Consider the following 21852-nt stretch of genomic DNA (forward strand, 5'->3'; position numbering starts at 1 on the left):
ACATATTCATCACCCTTGTAAATCCATATTTCATTGACTTTGTTTTTCCCAAGGTAGTCTTGGAGGTTTTCACCTTTATCTTTTGTTCTCACACTCTATTATCTTGACTTTATTTTGCTCAAGGTTTGATTAGGTACGTAGTCTTGGGGGTTTTTTCATCTTTTTCTTTTGTTCTCACACTATTTTCTTACCATCCATGCCACCTTTGTTTTACTTATGCTTACTCTTTAGTAAAACACCTTGTGCCTCCTCTCTATAGCCTTTGCAATCTTATCCTTAGGGATGTCCCCCTTGAGTTGGAGAAGAGCTAACCAAAAGTGAGAGGAAGAGCTATTGTGGTGACAATTGGTAGCTTGCGTAAGTTGCACAAGAGTATCTCTATGATGCTTGGGACATCTTATCATATGGGGTGCTAGATTTGTTGTACTATACCACAACCATGAAATTGAACTCCAGAAAAACAATAATTTGTTCAAAGGTGACCATGAAATATAGGGTTATTCAATAGATAATTATTCCCATCTACTTCAAAATCCATCTTGTTTGTTCCAAATCAAATATTGGTGTTGGACACTCTTGTAAACATCTTACCAATCAAGGCAAGGTAAGCATCTTTCTTGCCTACTTATTTTGCAAGCCCAAAATTTTTAGTTCTTTTAGTGCATTTAGATTAACAATATTATTCTTCATTCTATTGAAAGTATAAGCCTTGGGTTGATTTGATAAGCGCAAACAATTAGGTGAGAATATGACATCTTGTATCTCTAGTACATTTAAATTTTGTCTCCATCATCTCCATGAAACGAGCTGTCCAAAGTGGAATTTGGGCCTAGTTGCCAATTTTAACGCTCCCTCTCAAATAGGGAGAATTCCACATGCCAATCCATCCATCATCATCGATCATCATGCCATCCTGTCGTCATGTACCATTTTTGTAACTCATCTCAACTTCGCTGAACAATGATGTAATAATGAAGAAGAATTGATTGAGAGTGAGTCACAAGACCTTGCCACTCTCCATTGTCGAAAGTTGGTCTAGGGGTAGAACCCCAATTAGATTTGATCCTAAATGATCAAGTTGCTGAACACCATGCATCCTAGACATTGGGAGTATGACAATACATGATGCGTCCATCTGTAGTGCTATGGTCCCTATCCACTTTTCCCAACTCATTGGCCAGATGAGCGGTACTTACCATGAGTCCCAGACTACATGGGTAGGATATATGCTGGGGCATCAACCGGAGAAGGTGAACCACTCATCTTGCTCATATGCCATAAGAGAAGGTGAACCACTCATCCTATGCACATGTCAATTGTAGGGGAAGGTGAACCACTCATCTTGCTCATATGCCATAAGAGAAGGTGAACCACTCACCCTATGCATATGTCAATCGTAGGGGAAGGTGAACCACTCACCCTATACACTTGTCATTTATCATAGGGGAAGGTGAACCACTCACCCCGTACACAATGCAACAATAGGGGTAGGGGAACCACTCACCCTATCGTTGCTCATAGCTCCAAGAAGTACCCCAAGCCGCCAGGAGCTCCCAGAGCTTAATGTCCAACTCAAGTGGGACCCTCATGGGAGGGTCCTTCCACGACTCCAAGTTTCTCTTGGAAGGCCAAGAATTTGACCTTCCCCAAGGGCTTCGTGAGGATGTGAGCAACCTGCTCATCAATCCTGATGTGTTGGAGCCTTATTGCTCCCTGTTGTACCATATCCTAGATAAAGTGGTACCTAATGTCAATATGCTTGGAGCAGCCGTGGAACACGGGATTCTCTGAAAGGCGAATCCCACTTTGGTTGTTGCAAAAGATCACGGTGGTATCCAACACGTGCTAAAATAACTCACTAAAGAGCTTCCTCAACCAAACATCCTCACAACAGGCCATACTAGTTGCAATGTATTTAGCCTCAACAATGCTTAGAGCAACTGATTTCTACTTCCTGCTCATCTAAATTTCTAATAAATTGAAACAGACCCCAATGAGAAGCAACATTCAGACGTGCTTTTGCGATCCACCACACTGCCAACCCAGTTAGCGTAAGTATACCCATGCAGCCTGAAATTCTCGACAGTGCATCTCAGTCCGTAGTTGATTGTGCCACAGAGATATCTCAAGAGATTCTTAGTAGCAATCCAATGTATGTGATGAGGCTCGACCATAAATTGACTCAACGTATTCACAACGAAACATATGTCAGGATGCGAGTTTACCAAGAACATCAGGGCCCCCACAAGTTCTCTATATTTGAAAGGGTTTTCCAATTTGGGCCCAGCAACACTTCAACATAGCTTCTTGAAGTTGAGTTCCATTGGAGTAGACACAAACTTGCAATCCACCATCCCACATCTCTATAACAACTTCACAATATATTTTCCTTGAGAAAGGGAAATCTTGCTTGGCTTTTGCCAGACCTCCAGGCCTAGGAAGTAGTGCATCATCCATAGGTCTATCTCGAACTCGGAAGCCAACTCCCTCATGCATTGATAAATGAGAGGGTCTGCACCTATCAGAAATAGATCATTTACATAAAGGACCAAAATGAGAGGCATGTCCTTTTCAACCTTGAAGTATATGTTAGGATCAACATCGCTCCTTGTAAATCCAAACTAAATAAGATAGCTATCAATCCTCTCATACCAAGCCCTAGGGCTTGCTTCAACCCATAGAGGGCTTTCTTCAACCTGCATACGTGTGTCCTTCGATCTTGTACTTTGAACCCTGAGGTTGTTCCAAGTAGGCTTCCTCCTTAAGCGAGCCATGCAAGAAAGTAGCCTTAACATCGATTTGATGTACGCTACATCCTTGAGAGGTAGCAAGAGTAATAATAGATCGTATAATGGTATATTGGGCAATCGATGCAAATATCTTGTCATAGTCCACTCCTTTTTGAGAGAAACCTTGAGTAATGAACTTGGCTTTATATTTCTAAGCACTCCCATTTGCTCCATGTTTGATTTTGTATAGCCATTTCAAGATGACTGTGGACTTGTCCTTAGGACTAGGCACGACTTCGCAGACATCATTCTTCATGATAGATTCATATTCCTCATTCATTGCATCCTTTTAGACTTGGTGGTTTACGACTTCTTCAAATGTACATGGCTCAGTTTGAACAATAGTACTCATAGTGGCTAATTACCCTTCATACCTATTCGGCTTCTTACATTCATGGAATATCCTTCTTGGAGTAGTTTGTCTTTTACTTTGAGAGTATCTTTGAGCCACAAAGGTCTTTTCCTTGAGGTAGAGGGATCACTAGGAGGTGGATCAGTGGGATCCATTGGGTCTTCAACATCAGGCATAGGCTTATATGTTGGAGGTTCATCTTGTTTTTTTGTAGCATCATCATTGTCGTTCCTTGGGATAGGGAGATTTCTGGCTTTCTCAAGGGCAGTATATTCATCGAAGGTGACATCACGACTTACTTCCACTTCTCTTTGACTAGTGACATAGATTCTAATATGCCTTTGAATTTTCGATGTAGCCCACAAATATACCTTTCTTCCCAGATGCTTCTAATTTGTTTCTTTTCTCTTTAGGCACATGAAAATACATGGGACAACCAAATATTCTAAAATGAGAAACATCAGGTTTCTTACCAGTGAAAACTTCTTCGGGTGTCTTGAAATCCAGTTCTTGATGTAGGCTCTTATTTTGAACTTATGTAGGCTCTTATTGTGTGTGTTGGCAGTTTCTTCCCATAAGAACTTCGATAGATCTTGATTATGGGATGCGTGGCTTCCATGATTGCTCGATTCTTCCTTTCAGCAACTCCATTTTGCTCAGGAGTGTATGGAATGGTTGTCTCTCTCTTAATGCCAGCGTCTCTAAAAAAGTCATTGAATTCATTTGATTCATATTCGGTTCTATTGTCGGTCCTCAATACTTCATCTTTCCTCTTCAAGAAATAGATCCATGTTTTGCGACAGTAGTCATTCACAAAGATTGCATAATATAAGTATCCTCCCAATGATGTTACAGGTAACATACTAGACAGGTTAGAATGGACCAATTGAAGAATATCGATTGTTTGGATTTCACTAGAAGGGAATGGTCCCTTTGTATGTTCAGGCATGCTTGTGACCATCTTCCTTACCCTAGGTAAGGCTTTGTAATGCAGGTGGGCAAATATCTGGTGCCATAATCCACACCGTAGAAAAGTATCACTCGCCAAATTTCCTAAAGGACTTCCTCCAACTTGATAGAGACCATCAACCCTAAATCCAAGAGTAAATGCATCTTTAGGGTTCCTTTGCCAAATACGTACCTTTCCATCAATGAATGTTATCTTGAAGCCTTTGTCTTTAAGCGCAGAAATAAACATCGAGTTCTTCTTCAAATCAAGCACATACAATACTTCTGGAAGATGAATTGGTTGACCTTGATTCAAGTGAAGAGTGAAAGTGCCTATCCCTTTCACGGGGTAGGTGGCATTATCTCCAAGTATGATCTTCAAATTAGTCTTCTTTTTAACTAAATTTGAAAGGGCCTCCTTGTACCTAGTGAAGTGCCTTGAGGCTCCACTATCAATCAACCAATGATCCAAAGTATCCAAAGGAGAGGCAATAAATAGAGGAAAAATAAGATAAAACACATCTTATTTTTTCTATAACATTACTTTCATCATACTTGGCATTTCTTGCCCTCTTGGGAGGTCAACCATTTCCTTTTCGAGCAACAGGAGCATTCCTCTTTCCTTTGTTGTTGAACCCATTGTTCCTTTGGTTGCCATTGCTTTTGAAATTGTTGTGGTTGTTGTTGTTGTCACCATCCCTTGGAGAGTTCTTCTTGTGAGGGCATTCTCTAGCATAGTGGTCTAACCTGTTGCAACTGTAGCACTTTCCTTTTCTTCTTTCTTGAGTCCTTGACCCTATCTCCTTGGACCAACATTATTCTTCCTTTTTGCATGAGCGGAGAAGGCAGTAGGTTTCTATTGTAGGGCTTATCTCTCTCCATCATCTTAGTCTCCTCTTGAGTGTTTTTAGCCAATAACAAATTGAAACCAGGTTTCCTGTTATTGTTGAAAATACATACATCCAATGGTCTTGGAAAAACCTCCAAGAGCAATGAGAGTGAGTTCCCTGTGAGAAATAACTTCTCCAATAGATAGCAAGTCATTCTTGATTTGAGTTATTCTCATGAAATATGATTGGATAGACTCCCCTTTATTCATTTCAATATCCTTCAACTTGTTTTTGAGAAAGAGGATTTGATTTGCATTGGTCGCTTTTAACATCCCAACCAAGTTATCATACATCTCCTTAGATGTTCCCTAATAAGGAATATAGGCAACCGAATGCTTTTGAATGGAGTCTATGATAATTTTCTTAGCTTTGATCTCACCATTCTTATACTTTGTCTTCACAGCAGTAAGTGCATTTGAAGGAAGCTCCACCACCTTTCCTTGCACATAGTCCATTGCATCATGCTCTTCCAAAGTCAAATCCAAAGTCATCTTCCATGCATGATAGTCAAATTTGTCATTGAGATTATCCTCAAATTTGAAGTAAGACGTAGTAGCCATTGAGGCTAGTCCAATAATCTTCTCTAATAGATCTCCCTCAGTGATTGCTTTTCTCTCTCTTGCTTTGGCTTTGTCTTCACTTGTGCTTTGATACCATGTTAATTTTCGCTAACAATGGTATGTTCTATGCTTTGCACAATTACTTCAATGTTCCTTTAGCAGCCCAATGACAATTTCCAATTTAGTTTTCCAATAGCAATCACATTAACCATAAATCACATTGACAGTAACCGCAGATAGAACATAAACTAAATGCAGAAGACAAGCCAAGACAAGAGGACACCAAATTTGGCGGATGCTAGGGAAAAAACCCCAAGATGGGGAAAACCGTTTGATCAAATCTTCTTATTATTATATCAAATGTTCCACAAAAAGAGAGAAAGAGAGTACAAAAAGTCAAGTTGATTTGCCAAATCAAAGTCAAAACAACCCTGTCAAATTTGCAGTCAAATTCAACTCTAACCAAAAAGTCAAAGATGGTCAATGCATTGACAGAACTTCCCCTTTGAAGATCGGTCCAAGGTAGTCAAACTAGGCCTCTTTAGTTGGTCAAATAGCAGTCAAAACAGCCACCAAAACAATGGTCAAACTCGGTTAATTGGAGTCAACTTCTGCTGTCAAACAGGGCTGCGATCAACACATGCAAAGTGTTGAGAATTTCTCGATTTCTCTGCCAATTTGTATGACCTGTCAAAAATGATTTTTTTTCCACAAAAATCGCAGTCAAATGATAAGTCAAAGTGTCTGGTCAAACCCCTGCAACAGTCTTGAAATTTGGCCTTGCAATTTGCCTAGAAAATTTGTGTCCTTACCACAAATGTGAGAGAGAAGATCTACCCAATAATTTTTCGGACCAATGAGAGGAGAGAAGAAAATGTGTGAGATGAGATGATGCCAAATGAGGTTTGAGGTCTCTCATATTTATACAAGTTGTTGAGGGTGAAGTGACATGTCTCTTGGGATTCATGAGCCCACATGATGATGTGGCTGACCTGACATTTTACACGTGTGGGCATAAATTCAAAAACACATTTCTGCTTGTCCAAATTTGATGATCTTGAGGTCGATTTTGGTCCTCTCGAAAAGATGAATTTAATGCAATAATCATATCCATCAAATGAGTTGTCCAAAGTGGAATTTGGCCCTAGTTGCCAATTTTAACACTTATAGACTAATGATGCATTTGATGCAACCTGAAACAATTGAGTAACCTTAGTTGTGATTCTCTTATGCTTGACAAAGTTTAGATATTGCTTTTGGGGTCATGCCTTCTAAGTTTTCAATTGTGTTCCTAGGAGGAAAAATTTGATATTAGAGACTTGTTCTAGCTCTTGCTGATTGAGTGTTATAGTCAATGATACCATCTTGCATATTTCTTGACTTGGTGAGGTCCACTTCGCTGTTGAAAATTGATGTTCTATACTGAAACAATTACTTAAAATGAAACTTCTTCTAGCTGCAATACCAACTTGCATATTTTGTGACTTGGTGAGGTCCCACTTCACTGTTGAAAATTGATGTTCTATACTGAAACAATTACTTAAAATGAAACTTCTTCTAGCTGCAATATTAGTTAAGAAATTGTAGATAGAACATACACAATATAAACTATATGCAAAATAGAAGACAACCAAGAACACAATGGGACACGAGGAAATTAGGTCCAATGACCAGGGCAAAACCCAACTAGATTCTTCTTCTATTAGAAAACAATTGTTCAACAAAGAAACATAATACAATGAGAGATCAAGAGAATGAAGAAGTTCACCCAAATCTGAACTAGTTGTAGCAAGATCATCTCCAAAAGCAACAACTGATGCAAACACTGAGTCACTTTGACTCACCAAGTCCCGCTATTACTCTCCAAGTCTCTCTCTCTCTCTCACACACACAATCCTTCTCTAGTCTCTCCAACTCACTCTTTCACAAGTTCAAATTCTCCTTTCACAATGCAAAAGTGAGTAAGAGTGAAGATAGGAGTCACATATATATAGGAGGAGCAATGAGTTCGAGTCATAAAGGAATAACTCACATGCCTTGAGGGAGAGCAACACATGCCAATTTAGGGAGAGGTATGAATGCCTTGTAGCTCATGCCATAAAGAGAGAGGTATGAATGTCTTGTAACTCATGCCATAAAGAGAGAGGAGTATGCATGCCTTGTAACTCATGCCATAAGGAGAGAGGAGTACGCATGCCTTGTAACTCATGCCATAAAGAGAGAGGTACACATGCCTTGAATGAGAGAGTGTAACATATGCATTGAAGAGTGCGTAAGAGGAATCTTTTGTGACGAGTCTTTAATGTGTATAGGAAACTGTAAGAGGAGTGCAACAAATTCATTAATAGAGAGAGAGTAACGCATGGTTGAGTGAGAGAGAGAGGTATGAGTGCCATCAAGGAGAGAGAGAGGTGCAAAGTAGCATGATTGAGTGCCAAGTAGGAAAGGTGACATGTATTTCTATTTTGATAATAATATTATAGTATCATAAGAATAATAATAATAATATTGATGATTAAGTAAAGAACAATTAAGATTGATTAAGGATAAGTTAAAAGATTTTCCATCATCTATACTTGATTATCAATTGAAGCAAGGTGATTTACTATTTTTGTGAAGTCATGCTTGAAATGATAGACATGACTTGCTATTTTTAGAAAGTCACTCTAGAATAGTTGAAATGATATTTTATTCAAGGAAATTTGTCCCTTGGCTGCCAATTTTCAACATCCACTTTCATCTGATACCCGAATATAAGAGGTGTCTGGGTCTTTATGTGCATGTAGCAATATGAATTCCAATTGAAGTTTAGTAAATGTTTCTTTGATCATTCTTTTGTATTTGATCTTCTTTTCGTCCCCCCCCCAAAATATATAGTTATGGAATACATAGAAAATCCTAAAAAAGTTCTTATTCTTGAAGAATGTCTCACACATGAGACTCCCATGTAGTTCAAGATCTTTGTGAAGCATGTATTTTAGTGCTTTCATCGTTTCTCCACAATTGGATAACTCGTATGACTCACCAAAGGTAATGGTGCATTAATATGAATATCCAAATAAACCATTTGAAGGACTAAAATATGGGTTAAGCTCTATAATTTTTTTTTGATTGTGTCAAAGAGACAGTCTACAACCTAATCTGGGGGAGATGTGCTATCTATGTTTGTGAAGCTAATGTTGCATATATATCGGTGAGATATTTCTTTAAAAATATAAAATAATAACAATAATATATAAGGCCCCTATTTTATTATCAATAAAATATAAATATAAACCGCAAATATATAAATACCAGCCTCACTGAGTCTATCATGTGTTGAAAGGGATAAAATTCCTAGAGGTGAAAATCATTATTTGACTGCAAAAACATGAGGAAAGGTTCGCACCTTGAGGATTTGATCGCTCCAGGTTCTTGACAGATCCATGGTTAGGATGGATCTAGGTTGATATATTTTTTGACGTTGAGGGCAATGTCTTTCAATTTTGATTGTGGCTTTTGCTAAAGAAGGGAGAATTGAAAAAGGTGGCTATGTTATAAAACATGACAAGGTTTTTTATGCATTGGTCAAATATTGCTACTTGAGCACCAGCAACATTCCTTGGACAAATAAGCTATCATCCTGATTGATCACCAACTTTTGTAGTTTTGAATTTGCATCACAGTCAAAGAGGATTGCAACATGATTTGGCTTCAGGTGTTCTTTTTTCATTTTTCATCAAATAGAGGGGTGTGATGAATAAAAATGAAATTTTCACTTCAGAATCAACATATTTCTTTTCTTGTAAGTTGACAATTGCCTTTAGTAAGCCATTTCATTCTTTAACCGCCACAAACTTTAATATATTTGCCAAGCTAGGCACCTCCTTTTTGATTGAGTTTGTGCCATGTCTCTAGAAAGGGTACAACGTAGTGCCAATTCCATCTAAAATGCCCCAAAAATGGCAATAGCTGAAAACATCTTTAATTCATGTCATTTTGTGACAAAAGTGGTAGAAACGTTGTGTTGTTTCCTATGGCATTCTGGGACTGTTTCATGGGGTGTTTCTCATGTTTCAAGAAATACTTTTTGTCCATCTTAACTTAAAAACATCTAGCATGTGCTGTACAGAGTAAGTATACTCTTTTGGAAGTGGGGACTTTGGGGTTTCAATATTGTTTTAGTTTTAAACATTCTTTTGGTTCTTCAATCTTGCCATGTTGGACAATGCAAATGCAATTTTTATTGCTATAAATTGTACAATAAATATTGTATCTGATGACATGAAGTTATGGACTATGAATATTTTTTCTTGTACATTTATTAATTTATTTCTAATTTCATTAGCTGTTTCATTTTGTTCTTCAAATTTGGTCAAGTTTGTATTTTTGTCAAAAACTTTCTAGACTTTTGACTTGGACATTTCATTTTGTTTTAATTATTTGACTTTATTAAGCAATGTTTGATTTTGGCTTTTCAACTGAAAATTTCTATCTTTTCAGACAAAATTTTGTCAGAAATTTACAAATATTCCTTTCAAACTCTCTCCTCTTGTTGCGGTTCATTCAAATTATGAATCTTGTTGAACCATTACATTGCTTCTAACCTCTAATGATTTAACTTCTGTACATGACTTCATTGTACTGCGGCGCTGCCATTCCACTATACAGCTTCGTCTTATCCTCAATATGCCAAAACAATAAATATTTAGTCTTTAGGTTTAAAAAAGGCACCTTTCCATGCATGTCAAACCCAAAATTATATTGTCATTAGCCCACGTAAATGAAACTTTAAACTGGGATTTGAAAAAATAATCGTCAATTTCAGTTGCAGAGCATTTATTGTATAAAAGTTTCCACCTAAACATAAGTTCTTGGTAGTGGTAGCTTTGAAATGTGTAATTGGTGGGCTAATTGAATACTGATGTGATTTTTGATCTCAAATGGATCAATAACAATGATAACACCTTTATTTGAATAGTACCTTTAAATTTCAATATTGCAAAAGTGAAACTTTTATAAGTATTGCAAGAAAATCTCCCTCGTCTCCTTACTGCCATCTATTTCCTTGTTTTTGGTAAAAAATGGTCAGAGTTTCCCATTTCCCCAATCTTAGTAGAGTACTAGGTGTTTTTTATTACATTTTAACTATATATATATATTCTGAAAAAAATGCAGAACTTTTCATTTCAACAAGAAATAGATAATGTTACATTTTGTATAAGTGATAAGAAAACTTGATCAAAGCATTAGAAAGTGTCATCTTCCTATGAAGGATTATAGGAAAAAATTAGAAAGCCTGGGCATTTAGCCATTGACTTTTTGATAATCTGTCAAAAATTGATTCTCAACAATTGGAGACTTCCAGAAGTACATGTTCCAGAAAGTGTCATCTTCCTGTTTAGGATTATGGGGAAAAACTTAGAAAGCCTGGGCTGTTAGCATTCAACTTTTTGAGTCTGTCAGAGCAAATCGCAAAAATTGGAGACTTCTAGAGTCCAGATCCCCAGGATGGGAGAAAATGATATAAACATAAAACATGATTAGATCTGAATTTGTCTGAGAGGGAGAGCTGTGACCTTGCCACCTTGGTATTCTATCCAGATTAGACTCTGTTCCTAAGATTCAACAGCTCTCTTGGGGGGCACATGTGCCATGGCATTGTTTTCTCTAAGTGTATACTTGAAAGAATATGTGAGAAGAAAGCCTCAGAATTTCGAAACTTGTAATATGTCATCCTTCAAGAGAAGATTTTGACTTATGTACCTTCATTGATCCAATCCACCACTTGCTTTGAATCCTCAAAAAACTCTATAAGAAAGTCTTGAGTTTTAGAACTTGTAGGAAGGCATCTTTTAAGGGAAGATTTTGAGTTATGTAGCCTTCATTGATCCAAACCACCACTGGTTTTGAATCACTTCTCAGGCCCGCAACTCATACATCAAGAAGGTAATAGAGTCGTAGTGTAATAGAGGCATAGTGTGCAGTGTGCTCCAGTGTAGCTTCAACGTGTGCTATGTCAAAGATTTCAGTGGCAAACCATTATTGTATCATTTCAGCAGCAATCAAGAGATTTCAGTTACTGCGTTTTACTGATTCGTATGCAGTGTTTTAAAAACTTTCAGAAGCAGATGCTTCTGGTTCATGTAGTCACTGGTAAGGACTTAGGACTTAGTACTTTGGATCATGTTTGGACTCATAACATATATGAGATACTTATTGATTCATGATATTTGGGACATCTATTGATATTATGCATTGTTTGGAGTCTGGACATGGCTTTGTTGAATATGAATGAACAATGTTTTTTTTTAATTCAATATGTATATATCTTTATTTATTGAATTCACCGATATTTTCCCGATTTTTCCCCGATCCGATTAAAACTCTTCGCTCTTTTGCCTCGCCGATTTATTGCCAATTCCGAGTCTGGTAACATTGCTCTGTACTACCCTGAATTAATAAAATAACGAAGTCTTGACTTGGAGGTAACTCTAAATGGGATCAATGTTTGGACCGCATCTATGGAAATCGTAGTTTGGGAGGCAATTCCAAATGGGATCATTATGCAAGTTGTATGTGGTAAATGCATAGTATTGCATGTGATAATTCGGAATGGATGGATGCATGTTTATAATCTAATCATTTATGAGACAGATTAGTGATCATGGACCATGTCTGACTTTTGCCACAGACAGCGGCAACCATAATGCCAAATGGTGTTGACCATCTGTGATGTTTTTATTGCATGGCATGTGTATCCCCACACTTTAGACATCCATTATGAAGAGCTCATCTCTAGTTTCTAAAGTTTCCCCACCTCCCATTAGAAAGAATGGTGGAAGAAATTTGTTACTTCTCTCTTCAAAGAGCAAAATAAGCATATGGACAGCAGGGTGATCCAGTTAATGACAGTAATGGAATATCAATCTTAAGCAATAATTGAAATAAGAAGTCTCTAAACACGAGAAAAGTGTTGATGCCTATTCGCAGAGAAAAGTGATGATACTTGTAGAAGAGAAGTTACTAACACCAATGGCGAGGTGAAATATGAAATTTGCAAAGGTGTAGTGTTTCTCTAGTTAGAGGATTAAGAGTGGACCTACAAGGCTAAATATATGGATCTCTATTTTAACTGCATGGAAACTCATTAGAAAACAAACTAACCATAGTAATCCACCAAAGAGCCAGCAGAAAAAACTAGAAGCAATTTCAACTCAGCAAGCTTAATGAGAACAGCGTTGAAATAAAACCAGCTGTGATAGGTTTGAACCCTAAAATGTAGAAGTAAAGGCCTACACAAGTCAAATATGTTTAAAAGCATACTACTAATAGAATTGAAAACGTACTTCCAGAACTATGCAGAAGTCCTTTAACGTTAACCTTAAAATACAAGGGTCAAAATAGTCAGAAACTAGAATATTTCCCAAGAAAGGAACGTTGAAAACAAAATAAACAAGTCAAATCCTTTCTTTTAGAAAGATATTCCTGAAGGGAAGAAATGTATAATGCAAACACCATGGAGGTCTCTGCTCCAGTTACTACTGACCAAACTTAAAAAAATTTAAAAAAGGATAAACAAATAACCAAAATCACAAAAAGACAAAAAGACAAAAACAACCAAAATAAAAAATGATGGAAAGAGTTTAAGCAGAGAGATTCTATAAAAGCAATGTTCTTTGCATTAGCAGACATGAAGTGTGAGTACTAGGATATTTTAATCTGCATAGACTGAATATCTGCTGGTTTTTTTAATTTTTAATTTTTAATTTTTAATTTTTAATTGGTTGTTTTTGTTAATTTATTTAATATGTTATTTATTTTATTAAATTAAACCCAAATGCCAAAGGCAACTTACTCTCTTACCCACACAGACTATCGAGACAGTGGAAATTTTGAATGTGCATGAATGACATGGTTTGGAAACATAGGTAGATATGTAAGCAAGACTACATACTACATGTTTCACTAATCATATTACTGTTTCACAAGAATCATTAGATAACACATTTACTAAAGCCAAAGAACCTAATTTAGACATCCGATTCAAGATGCTATTCTAGAAATTGAAAGAAGTGTACCTTCTTTATATTGTGCTGAAATTTCTAAAATTTGTTAGACGTTTGAAATGCATTTTACCCAAAAAGAATTGGATTATATAGGGCATGTGGTACCAGAAAAATTGGTATCATGTGATCCAAAATCAAATAAAAGTAATTAAAGACATGGGACACTATGCAGTAATGCGTCAAAGATGAAATATTCGTTGGGTCTCATTGGCTTCAACAGAAGATTCATAGCCAATTTTTTCAAGGATTGAATTCCCTACTAGGATGGCTAGATGAAAAAGGGAAGGGGAGTGCATGTAAATATTTGTAACTTGCAAAGATAATGAATGTTGAGAGAATTTGTTAGTTTTTAACTTAATGGTATCGTTTTGAGAACAGATACGAAAGCTATGGATGGAAATACTTTTAAAGTTACAAATAAACTATAAAACAAAATGAACCTTTTAGGTTGTAGCACATTTACCATCTAGTACAGACTCATTCCTTGCATAATTAATCAGAAAGCAACTGGGAGCTCCTGATCGTTAGAGATGGCTGAGTTAGTGAGTTATGTGGATCCCAAGATCATTGAGATTAAAGGGGAAAACATTTTCCAGACATTTAACATCTGAACATCTGAATCAAAAACCACACACATTATATGCTTAAATCAAAACAATAAACCAAATTATTCAATGCATGTGAAGTGAAGAAGCAAAAATGAATTATATAACTTCAACACCAAATGTCAAATAATCTTCAAATAAACAAGGCTAAAACGAAGTGATAATCTATTGACAGAAAGGTCCAGAAATAAATTAAAGTAGAATATCGTCAGTGGTCACAAGAGCGTGGGGACTCATTGTAGTCAATGATTCTCTGGAACTGGGGGAAGCGTGTTATGGCAATGCACAAGAATAAAGCAAATGCTAAAAATAACAAAGGATAGCTGTATACTCATTAATGACGGCCATATTGCTTCATTAATAACCATATTTAAACTGGAAATTTTGTACTATACATGTGACAATATACCTAATAACAATTGCAATACACGTGTAATGACACCAGTACCACATTAATGTTTTTCTTTCTTGAATGCAAACATAAAATTGTCTAAGATATAGTTTTACTAGGTATGATGATTTGTATTATGTAGGACAAACTGTTGATATGGATTATCATATGGTCCTAAGTGTAATCATAGGATCTAACTAAACAGGGTGTTAATTTATCCCCACATTCCCCCTGGAAAAAAACATAAGAAAGCATGAGATTATCTTATTTTGCTTGCTGATGTTGTTGTGGAGATTTTTGCAAGTTTATCCTCTGTTTGCATGCATTAAATTCTTTGTTCTGCACCTGCTCTCTAATGAAGTGGCAGTGGTTTTTGGTGTGATTGGTTCTTGCACGAAATATTGGAATTCTTGTGATGCAAGTCACACTTGATAATAGTTACAGACTTACAGTAGACACAATTGATGACCATGAGCAGCAGCACACAATTGATATGTAAGAATATTAAATTATGAACAAAAATACTTACCAGAAGAAAAATATTTAAATCAACTCCTGATCTATGATCATGGAGACAAATGCAATGAATCTTGGTCTTCAATACGGCAATTTGCTCAGCAATATACTGAACCGAAAATATATAGTAACTTAAGGTAAATTGCATGTATAACATCTTTAGTGTGTACACAGTTAGGCCAGTTGATAATATAGCTAGAGTAAATGGAGAGGATACAATGGTAATTTAGAACAATTAATACTCGCTTTTCAAAAAAATCTTCCCTGCCCTAACCAAAAAGGCTTCTCGCACATTAGTGCCTCTACTGTACCACTAGAATATGCTTAATTTTAAGTTGCTAATAAAGGGGGAGGATACAATGGTAATTTAGAACAATAAATAATCACACTGATGGTTTCAAAAATTTTCGGTGAGCTTCCCTTCCCTAGCTAAAAGGTTTCCCTTTGTGCTTTTACCTTACCACTAGAATATACTTGAGTTTAAATTGCTGGCTGGCTTGATATTTGCTACTAAGAATCTGTATGCCTGAAAAATAATGCTTTGAGCATTTCTAGCCATAAAAAAACACTGAATTCCAATAAAACCCTGAAAATCTTCCCGTAAGGTTGGCTACAAACCTTGGAATACTTAAACCTCACTTTAAATGAGGTGACCTTTAAAACTCTATCCTAGAGAATGAAATCCTTTTTGATATCTCAACTTTGGGGAAAGGAAACTTAAAATTAAAGAGGAATATGTACGTGGTATATTCTTATTTTGAAGAACTTTTAAACTTCAGAAATATTAGGTTCTCATTCTTGTCCTTGACATTGAGAGCACAGGGTGATGGTGGCGTCCACTCTTTCCAAATTTGACTGGTAGAGATTGATTGTGTATGACTGTTTGATAGTGGTATTTCTCACATTGTTCTCGTCTACCTGTGTGTCATGAATAGTCCTTTTCTCTGGTGATGTCTTGCTGTCAAAAATACTGTTTTTTCCTCCAGCATGACTCTTCCTTTGCTATTGATTGGGCCTTTCTCTTGAAAATTCTCTCTTAAAATACTGTTGTTTTTCAATGTGACTTCTCTTTTGCTACTGGTTGGCCATTTCTACAAAGGTTGAGAATGTATGATTTCTTTTTCAGACATTTATCTGCCATCATGGCATTTCCTCTTTGCTGGGCTCTCTCTCCTCTATCTGTATGTATTTCTCTTGAACAATGATTGCAGTGGCTTGCAACAATAGTGATACTTGTTCCATCTCTGAAGCAGCAAGTTCTTGCTTGCTGAAATCATCTGTTCATGGTTGGGTGCTCTTCTTGTTTTGTCTGCAACCATCTTCCATCTCAGGCTGTCAGATTTCACTAGTAGCTGGTTGCCATAAAACATTTATTGCAAAGTAAATGGCTCTTAAGTAGCATGTCTCACTGCTCTTATGTAGCAGGTTGCTCTGCAATATTTACAGCAGGATGAGCTTTTTTTATTGCAGGCATTAGAAATAGTGCATATGGAATAGTGTAAATATATAATAAAGAAATTGGTGGCAATTTTTTCATCATTCTCTTTACGCACATTTACTCCATCAAGCTCTGATTAAAATATGGTGCCCTTTTTTCGATAATTAGGCTATCGGTAATTTTGAAAATTGGAAATGCACTAAGTGGGATTTAATAGCCTTCTAGAACTGGAGTAACTTTCCTGGTACGACTTTTATTATATGTGAACTGCTAACTGACTTGCATTATATTCCAGCCCAAGCTCTTCCTATGTGTTTACAATGGGTCGATAAAATGAGAGATGAACAGAGGAAAAGTTCGGGCAGTCTCACTGCCTGTTATTGAATCTGGACGTAGATAGGGAATGGCAGTGAACCAATTCTGTCCAGTGATGGAAAAGACCTATTAATTCTCTTGACAAAGTGTCTATAGTTGAGAGGAATTCCTTACTGGTTTGATTGACAGTCTAATCCTTTTACCTCGAGAAAGGGAAAGAGTGAATGTCATAGCGTAAGATTGTGGAAGAACCTTTTCTTGGCATTGTAGATGCTTTTGCCTTTCCATAGATCTAGTATAGCTTCGAGCAGTATGTTAGCTAGAGTAATTACTCGGAATCCTAACCTTTTGAGGGTTCGAACTTCAAACAGATGGCTAGGCAAGATAAATTGATCCCTTTTTAGCCAACATGATACACTGCATGTTGATTTTCTTAGTGAAATAGAGACTAGCATAATATTTCTGAAAACTGATAATTACTTTCTGATTATCTTTGATCTTCTTTTAATTATTCCAATATTTCATCAAGTAATTATACTTCAGAAATTCAACCATACAAGAACAATACAATAGTAGAGATCACAATGCACAAAGAGAACACAAAATTTACCAATACAATAGTAGAGATCACAATGCAAAAAGAGAACACAAAGTTTACTGAGGGAAAAACCCATTAAGGGAAAACCCCAACAACCTTTTCAATAGAGAAATTCTTCTATTCAACAAGAGACACACCTAAACCTTATCTAGGTGACACCTGGTCAAACCCTCCAAGTCAAGCCTCCCAACCCGATCCAACTCTTCACTCTGCTTGATCTGACCCAGAATCTCCTGCAACTGCCAGAATTCCCAGATTTTGGCCCCTTGCAATTGCTAAGAGATTTCGGCCCCTGGAACAGAAACTGCCCAGAATATGTGAACTGCAGAGAGTCTATTCACACATGCGAGCTTGACAGAGAGAGAAAGAGATTCAATTCATCTTTCTTTTCCTCCTTGTCCTTCTTGATCTTCGCTAGGATGCCCAGAAACTGTCTTCTTGAGAGTGCGAATTGGTGCCATGAGGAGGTTGAGCTGCCTTTATATAGTGATCTGCCTGAGTCGAAGGGGTGCAATTCTGCCTGGTGGGCTGAATTGACTTGGAGGGAGGCAAACTTGGAGCCAAAAAATTCAATTTTGTTTTTCTTTTTCTTTTAGAAGTCTAAATGGGACCTGAATCAAAATATATTTTTCTTTTGGCTCTAGCGTTTAAAATATGCTTTTACAATAACCAATATAAATACATCAAGGGCCAAATATACATTATGAAGACTAACCATAGTTACAAAATTCATCACTGCTTTGTTGCTGACAAAACCAAATTGAGAAGAAGATTTCAGTACAATCCGAAAGCACTTGGTGGCTTTTCCTTTTCCTTGGCTTGTGTATCAGGATACCAACAGCTCTTTGCTTGACTCAGCAGTGCTTTTCATGGTGATGGCAGGTCAACCCAGGTTTGGGTCTGACTTGCCAGGCCTCTGTTCAACTGGCCTGGCTAGGGTGGCATGTCAAGTAGAGTTAGCTATTCAAAAGTGTAAGCACTTCTTCCTATGGCCATGATCCTGATATTATTGAGGAGGAATAGAAAGCCTTCATTTTGGCTACCATTTAATGATGGAATAATCTTTTAGTCAGAAGAAATGCGAAATTCCATTTTACTGAATTTGATCAGAAGGATCATCTGCACAGTGACCAATCCAGAATTCGGGGTTACACATCTTATGAAGGGTGAAACAAATATTGGACCTTGGGTGTGATTCTAGTTTTGAGCCCTCAAATTCAATGCAGATTTGAAATGCACATATCAAGTGAGATGTGATTGGGACTGAGCCGGTTTCTTCAAGTGATTTAATTTCTATGTTTGGATAGGGCAAGAGGCACCCTATTGCTATATTGTTTGAACTTTGAAGGGGTCAAATTGGGTATTTAAGAAACTGTAAGGCGGTTAGGGGTTAGGAATTGGTTTGAGTAACATAATCTTGGGTTCAATGTTCATTGTAAATCATTTATGATTTTACTTGAGATAACTGGGAAATGAGGAACATATATTTTAGAAAGAGGTGTGATGGGACATCCCTGGCATGGTAAGCTCTCTTGCCATTTACCATCTTGATTATCTTGCATACTGCTGTATATTAGTTGACCAGACCTACAATAATGACATAGAAGAATAATATTCCAGTTAGTGGGCTGATGTGGAAATGTGTGTTTCATCTTTAAGGATACGCTATTGTGATAAGTCAGGAAGAGTGAGGAATGTGCCATCTTGAGGGTCAGGGGACATCTCAAGTCTGTTTATTTACAGTTGGCTGCATTAAGGAGGAGCGAGAATTATGTCCCAACATTTTCGGTTCAAAATTTTCCACGTTTATAATGCTTCACCTGATACTGTCGAATGTGTGTATCCTAATAAATGACTACTCTTCCTATATAACAACCACTGCATCTGTTTTTATGACCAATTTTTAGTAGTCTCATGCAAGTAACAGCTAATTGCATGGATACACATTGGCATCGGAAATTCATATTCTTGAAAATTATTCTGTGGTTGTTATCTCATAAAAATATATTAAGTGTGGGACTTTTCTGTCAGAGGTGTGGGGGCACCACTCGCAAACTATTTGCATATTGTTCCCTCCTTTCTATAGCTAATTGATTTTTGATTGCCTGCTACTTATATGTTGTAATTCTCATCTTACATGGCTAACGATAAACTTATATATTTATGAAAAAATCTTAGTTTCTTGAACCGAAATACGGTAGTGAGCTGAGCTTTGTTTTCTTTTCAGGTTGGAGGCTTCATCATCACTGACTGATCTAAGAAGTGACACACAAGATCTAGAGAGTTCGTCAATTGTGAACAGATTGGTCAAACACCATGGAAGAAACCTTCCTGTAGATCATTCTAAAGTTATTATAGAAGAAAGAGAATCTTCTTCTGATTCTGCACTTTGTACTCGCAAACTGTGTCCCCAAAGATATGTTACAGCAGTCCCAATGCCAAGAAATCTTCCAGAGGGAGTGCTATGCATTTCTCTTTAATGTGAAATGATTTTCTATTTGATATGTTTTTGGCTTTCGTGCATATGATTTACGTTGATTTAATATTCATTTGCTGATGTTTTAGCATAGAAAAGCAATTTTACATCAGACCGTTCATTTAGCATAGCATATAGTTTAACATAGTGCATTGAAATTGTGTAGAAGACAAAAACTTTTGCTAACGGTGTTATAAGTCAGATAATATGGATAGATAGTGTGCTTTAATTTGTCCAGATGCTCCGAAAGAGCAGTGCAAGAGTTTTAGTGCCTACTCTCACCGGCTTATATTATACGGAAGTTTAAGTGTCAAGTTTCACAAACTGGTCTTGAGCTTTATTTAGCAAATTCTTGCCACATAAGATTCATAAGCAGATAGCCAATATTATTTTTATAAATAGGGGGCAAATTTCAAATTGCAATTTGGAAAGATGTTTTTAGCTCCAAAAACATCCCCAGGAATCTTGGAAGACACGTGATTCTATTCTTGACCAGGTTGGAAGATTTAAAGGTCAAAGATGACACCTAACCATCTCAACTCAAATCATCTCATTTTATCACAGTTATGTCAAGGAATAGGCCTTGACTAGACATCGTACAGCCGTGCTTTAGAGGGTGAAGCTTTTCAATGGACTGCTCTTTTGCTGTAATGATATGGATTTGTCAGCCTTGCCTTTTTTCTTTCTCGCTTTTACTATATTATGGTTATAATTGAATTTTTTCTTGGGAGATGTGAGAAATACTCCGTCGAGGGCTGTACTTGTTTTGTTTAGTCCCATAACCTGATTTTTGGTCAGATAATACACAATACAATTGTAAGTTTAACTTGTATATTTAGATATTAAAAATTCAGGTAAAGTTATAATGGGTTTTGGCATAATTCAAGTGCCAGGAATATGGTGATACGCTAGAATATTGTTTGTTAGATTGGAATGTTTTCAGGTACAGTGTCCAGACTCCCTGCCAACGATGGAAAGAGTTGTTGATGTTGCGGAAGTGTATATGCAAGTAGCTCAACGCATGCATGAAAAAATACGCTGTTTACCGTTGGGCCAATACTTTCAGTGGTACTTCAGTAGATGCATTTTTATATTGAATCATCATGGCATATATGTGTTTCTTTTAGGGAGAAGAAACCCAAATTTTCATTTATTTAAAGCAGAAATGATAATACATGAAAATACTTCTCGTAAACTAAATTACGAGAAAAAATGGCAGCCAACATAAAGATTGGCTTTCAGTGTGAGATTCCTCTTTTGGATCATATCCAACTAAAATAGAGACTTGAGAAAGAGATAACTTCTCATGCAATAGATTGGTTTGCCTTGCCTTGCACACTTGCTCGAAGACTATTGTAGCTGAAGCTTCATCGATATAACGACATTGGCCAGTGATGGGAGAGCTGCTGGATAAAAGCCAAGACAATCTGTTATACTCAAACCTCATTATTGGATTCTTGTATGTTCATAGTTTCTCAAAACAAACTATTGGATTCAATTCAAATATAAACCAGTTCTTATCTTAAGGTTAAACTGGACTAAGAATTTGGTGAAAACCTCATTATTGCTTGGGATGCCGCAAAACTTTTGCAATTTGTTTATCAGACATCTACTTGCAGGAATTATTGAGATGTGTCAATCCAGACCATCTATTCGGCTTGAAGGCCCAATAGGTTATTGGAATTGGAGGACTTGCCACTGCCAATCCTTGAGCAAAAAGATTGGGCTCATGGTCTACCTGGGAAATGTCATCGAAGGCAACCCCTGCTTCCATGGATATATATAGGTACATGATCCATCATAACCACATACTTTCACAACAAACATGCTTTCAAATTTGTGGAAGGCATATTCTGGAGTGCCCTTGCCTATCACACCAACCAGAAGTTAAAAGATGGGAATGGAAGTCCAGAGCTAGCAACGTTT

General features: G+C 36.9%; 1 protein-coding gene across 1 annotated transcript in view; it reads left to right on the forward strand.

The window, feature by feature from the left end:
- Positions 1-19950, forward strand: part of LOC149264208 (uncharacterized) — a 32446-nt gene extending 12496 nt beyond the window's left edge. The window contains 1 exon segment of the mRNA XM_089427637.1: positions 19678-19950. Within this exon segment, the coding sequence (XP_089283763.1) occupies positions 19678-19930 (253 nt within the window). The 3' untranslated portion in view covers positions 19931-19950.
- Positions 19951-21852: the final 1902 nt, after the last annotated feature.

Source organism: Pinus tabuliformis, chromosome 6 (genome assembly GCF_031772625.1).
Source record: "Pinus tabuliformis cultivar Carrire ecotype Pingquan chromosome 6, CPIR1, whole genome shotgun sequence".
NCBI classification, from domain to species: Eukaryota; Viridiplantae; Streptophyta; class Pinopsida; order Pinales; family Pinaceae; genus Pinus; species Pinus tabuliformis.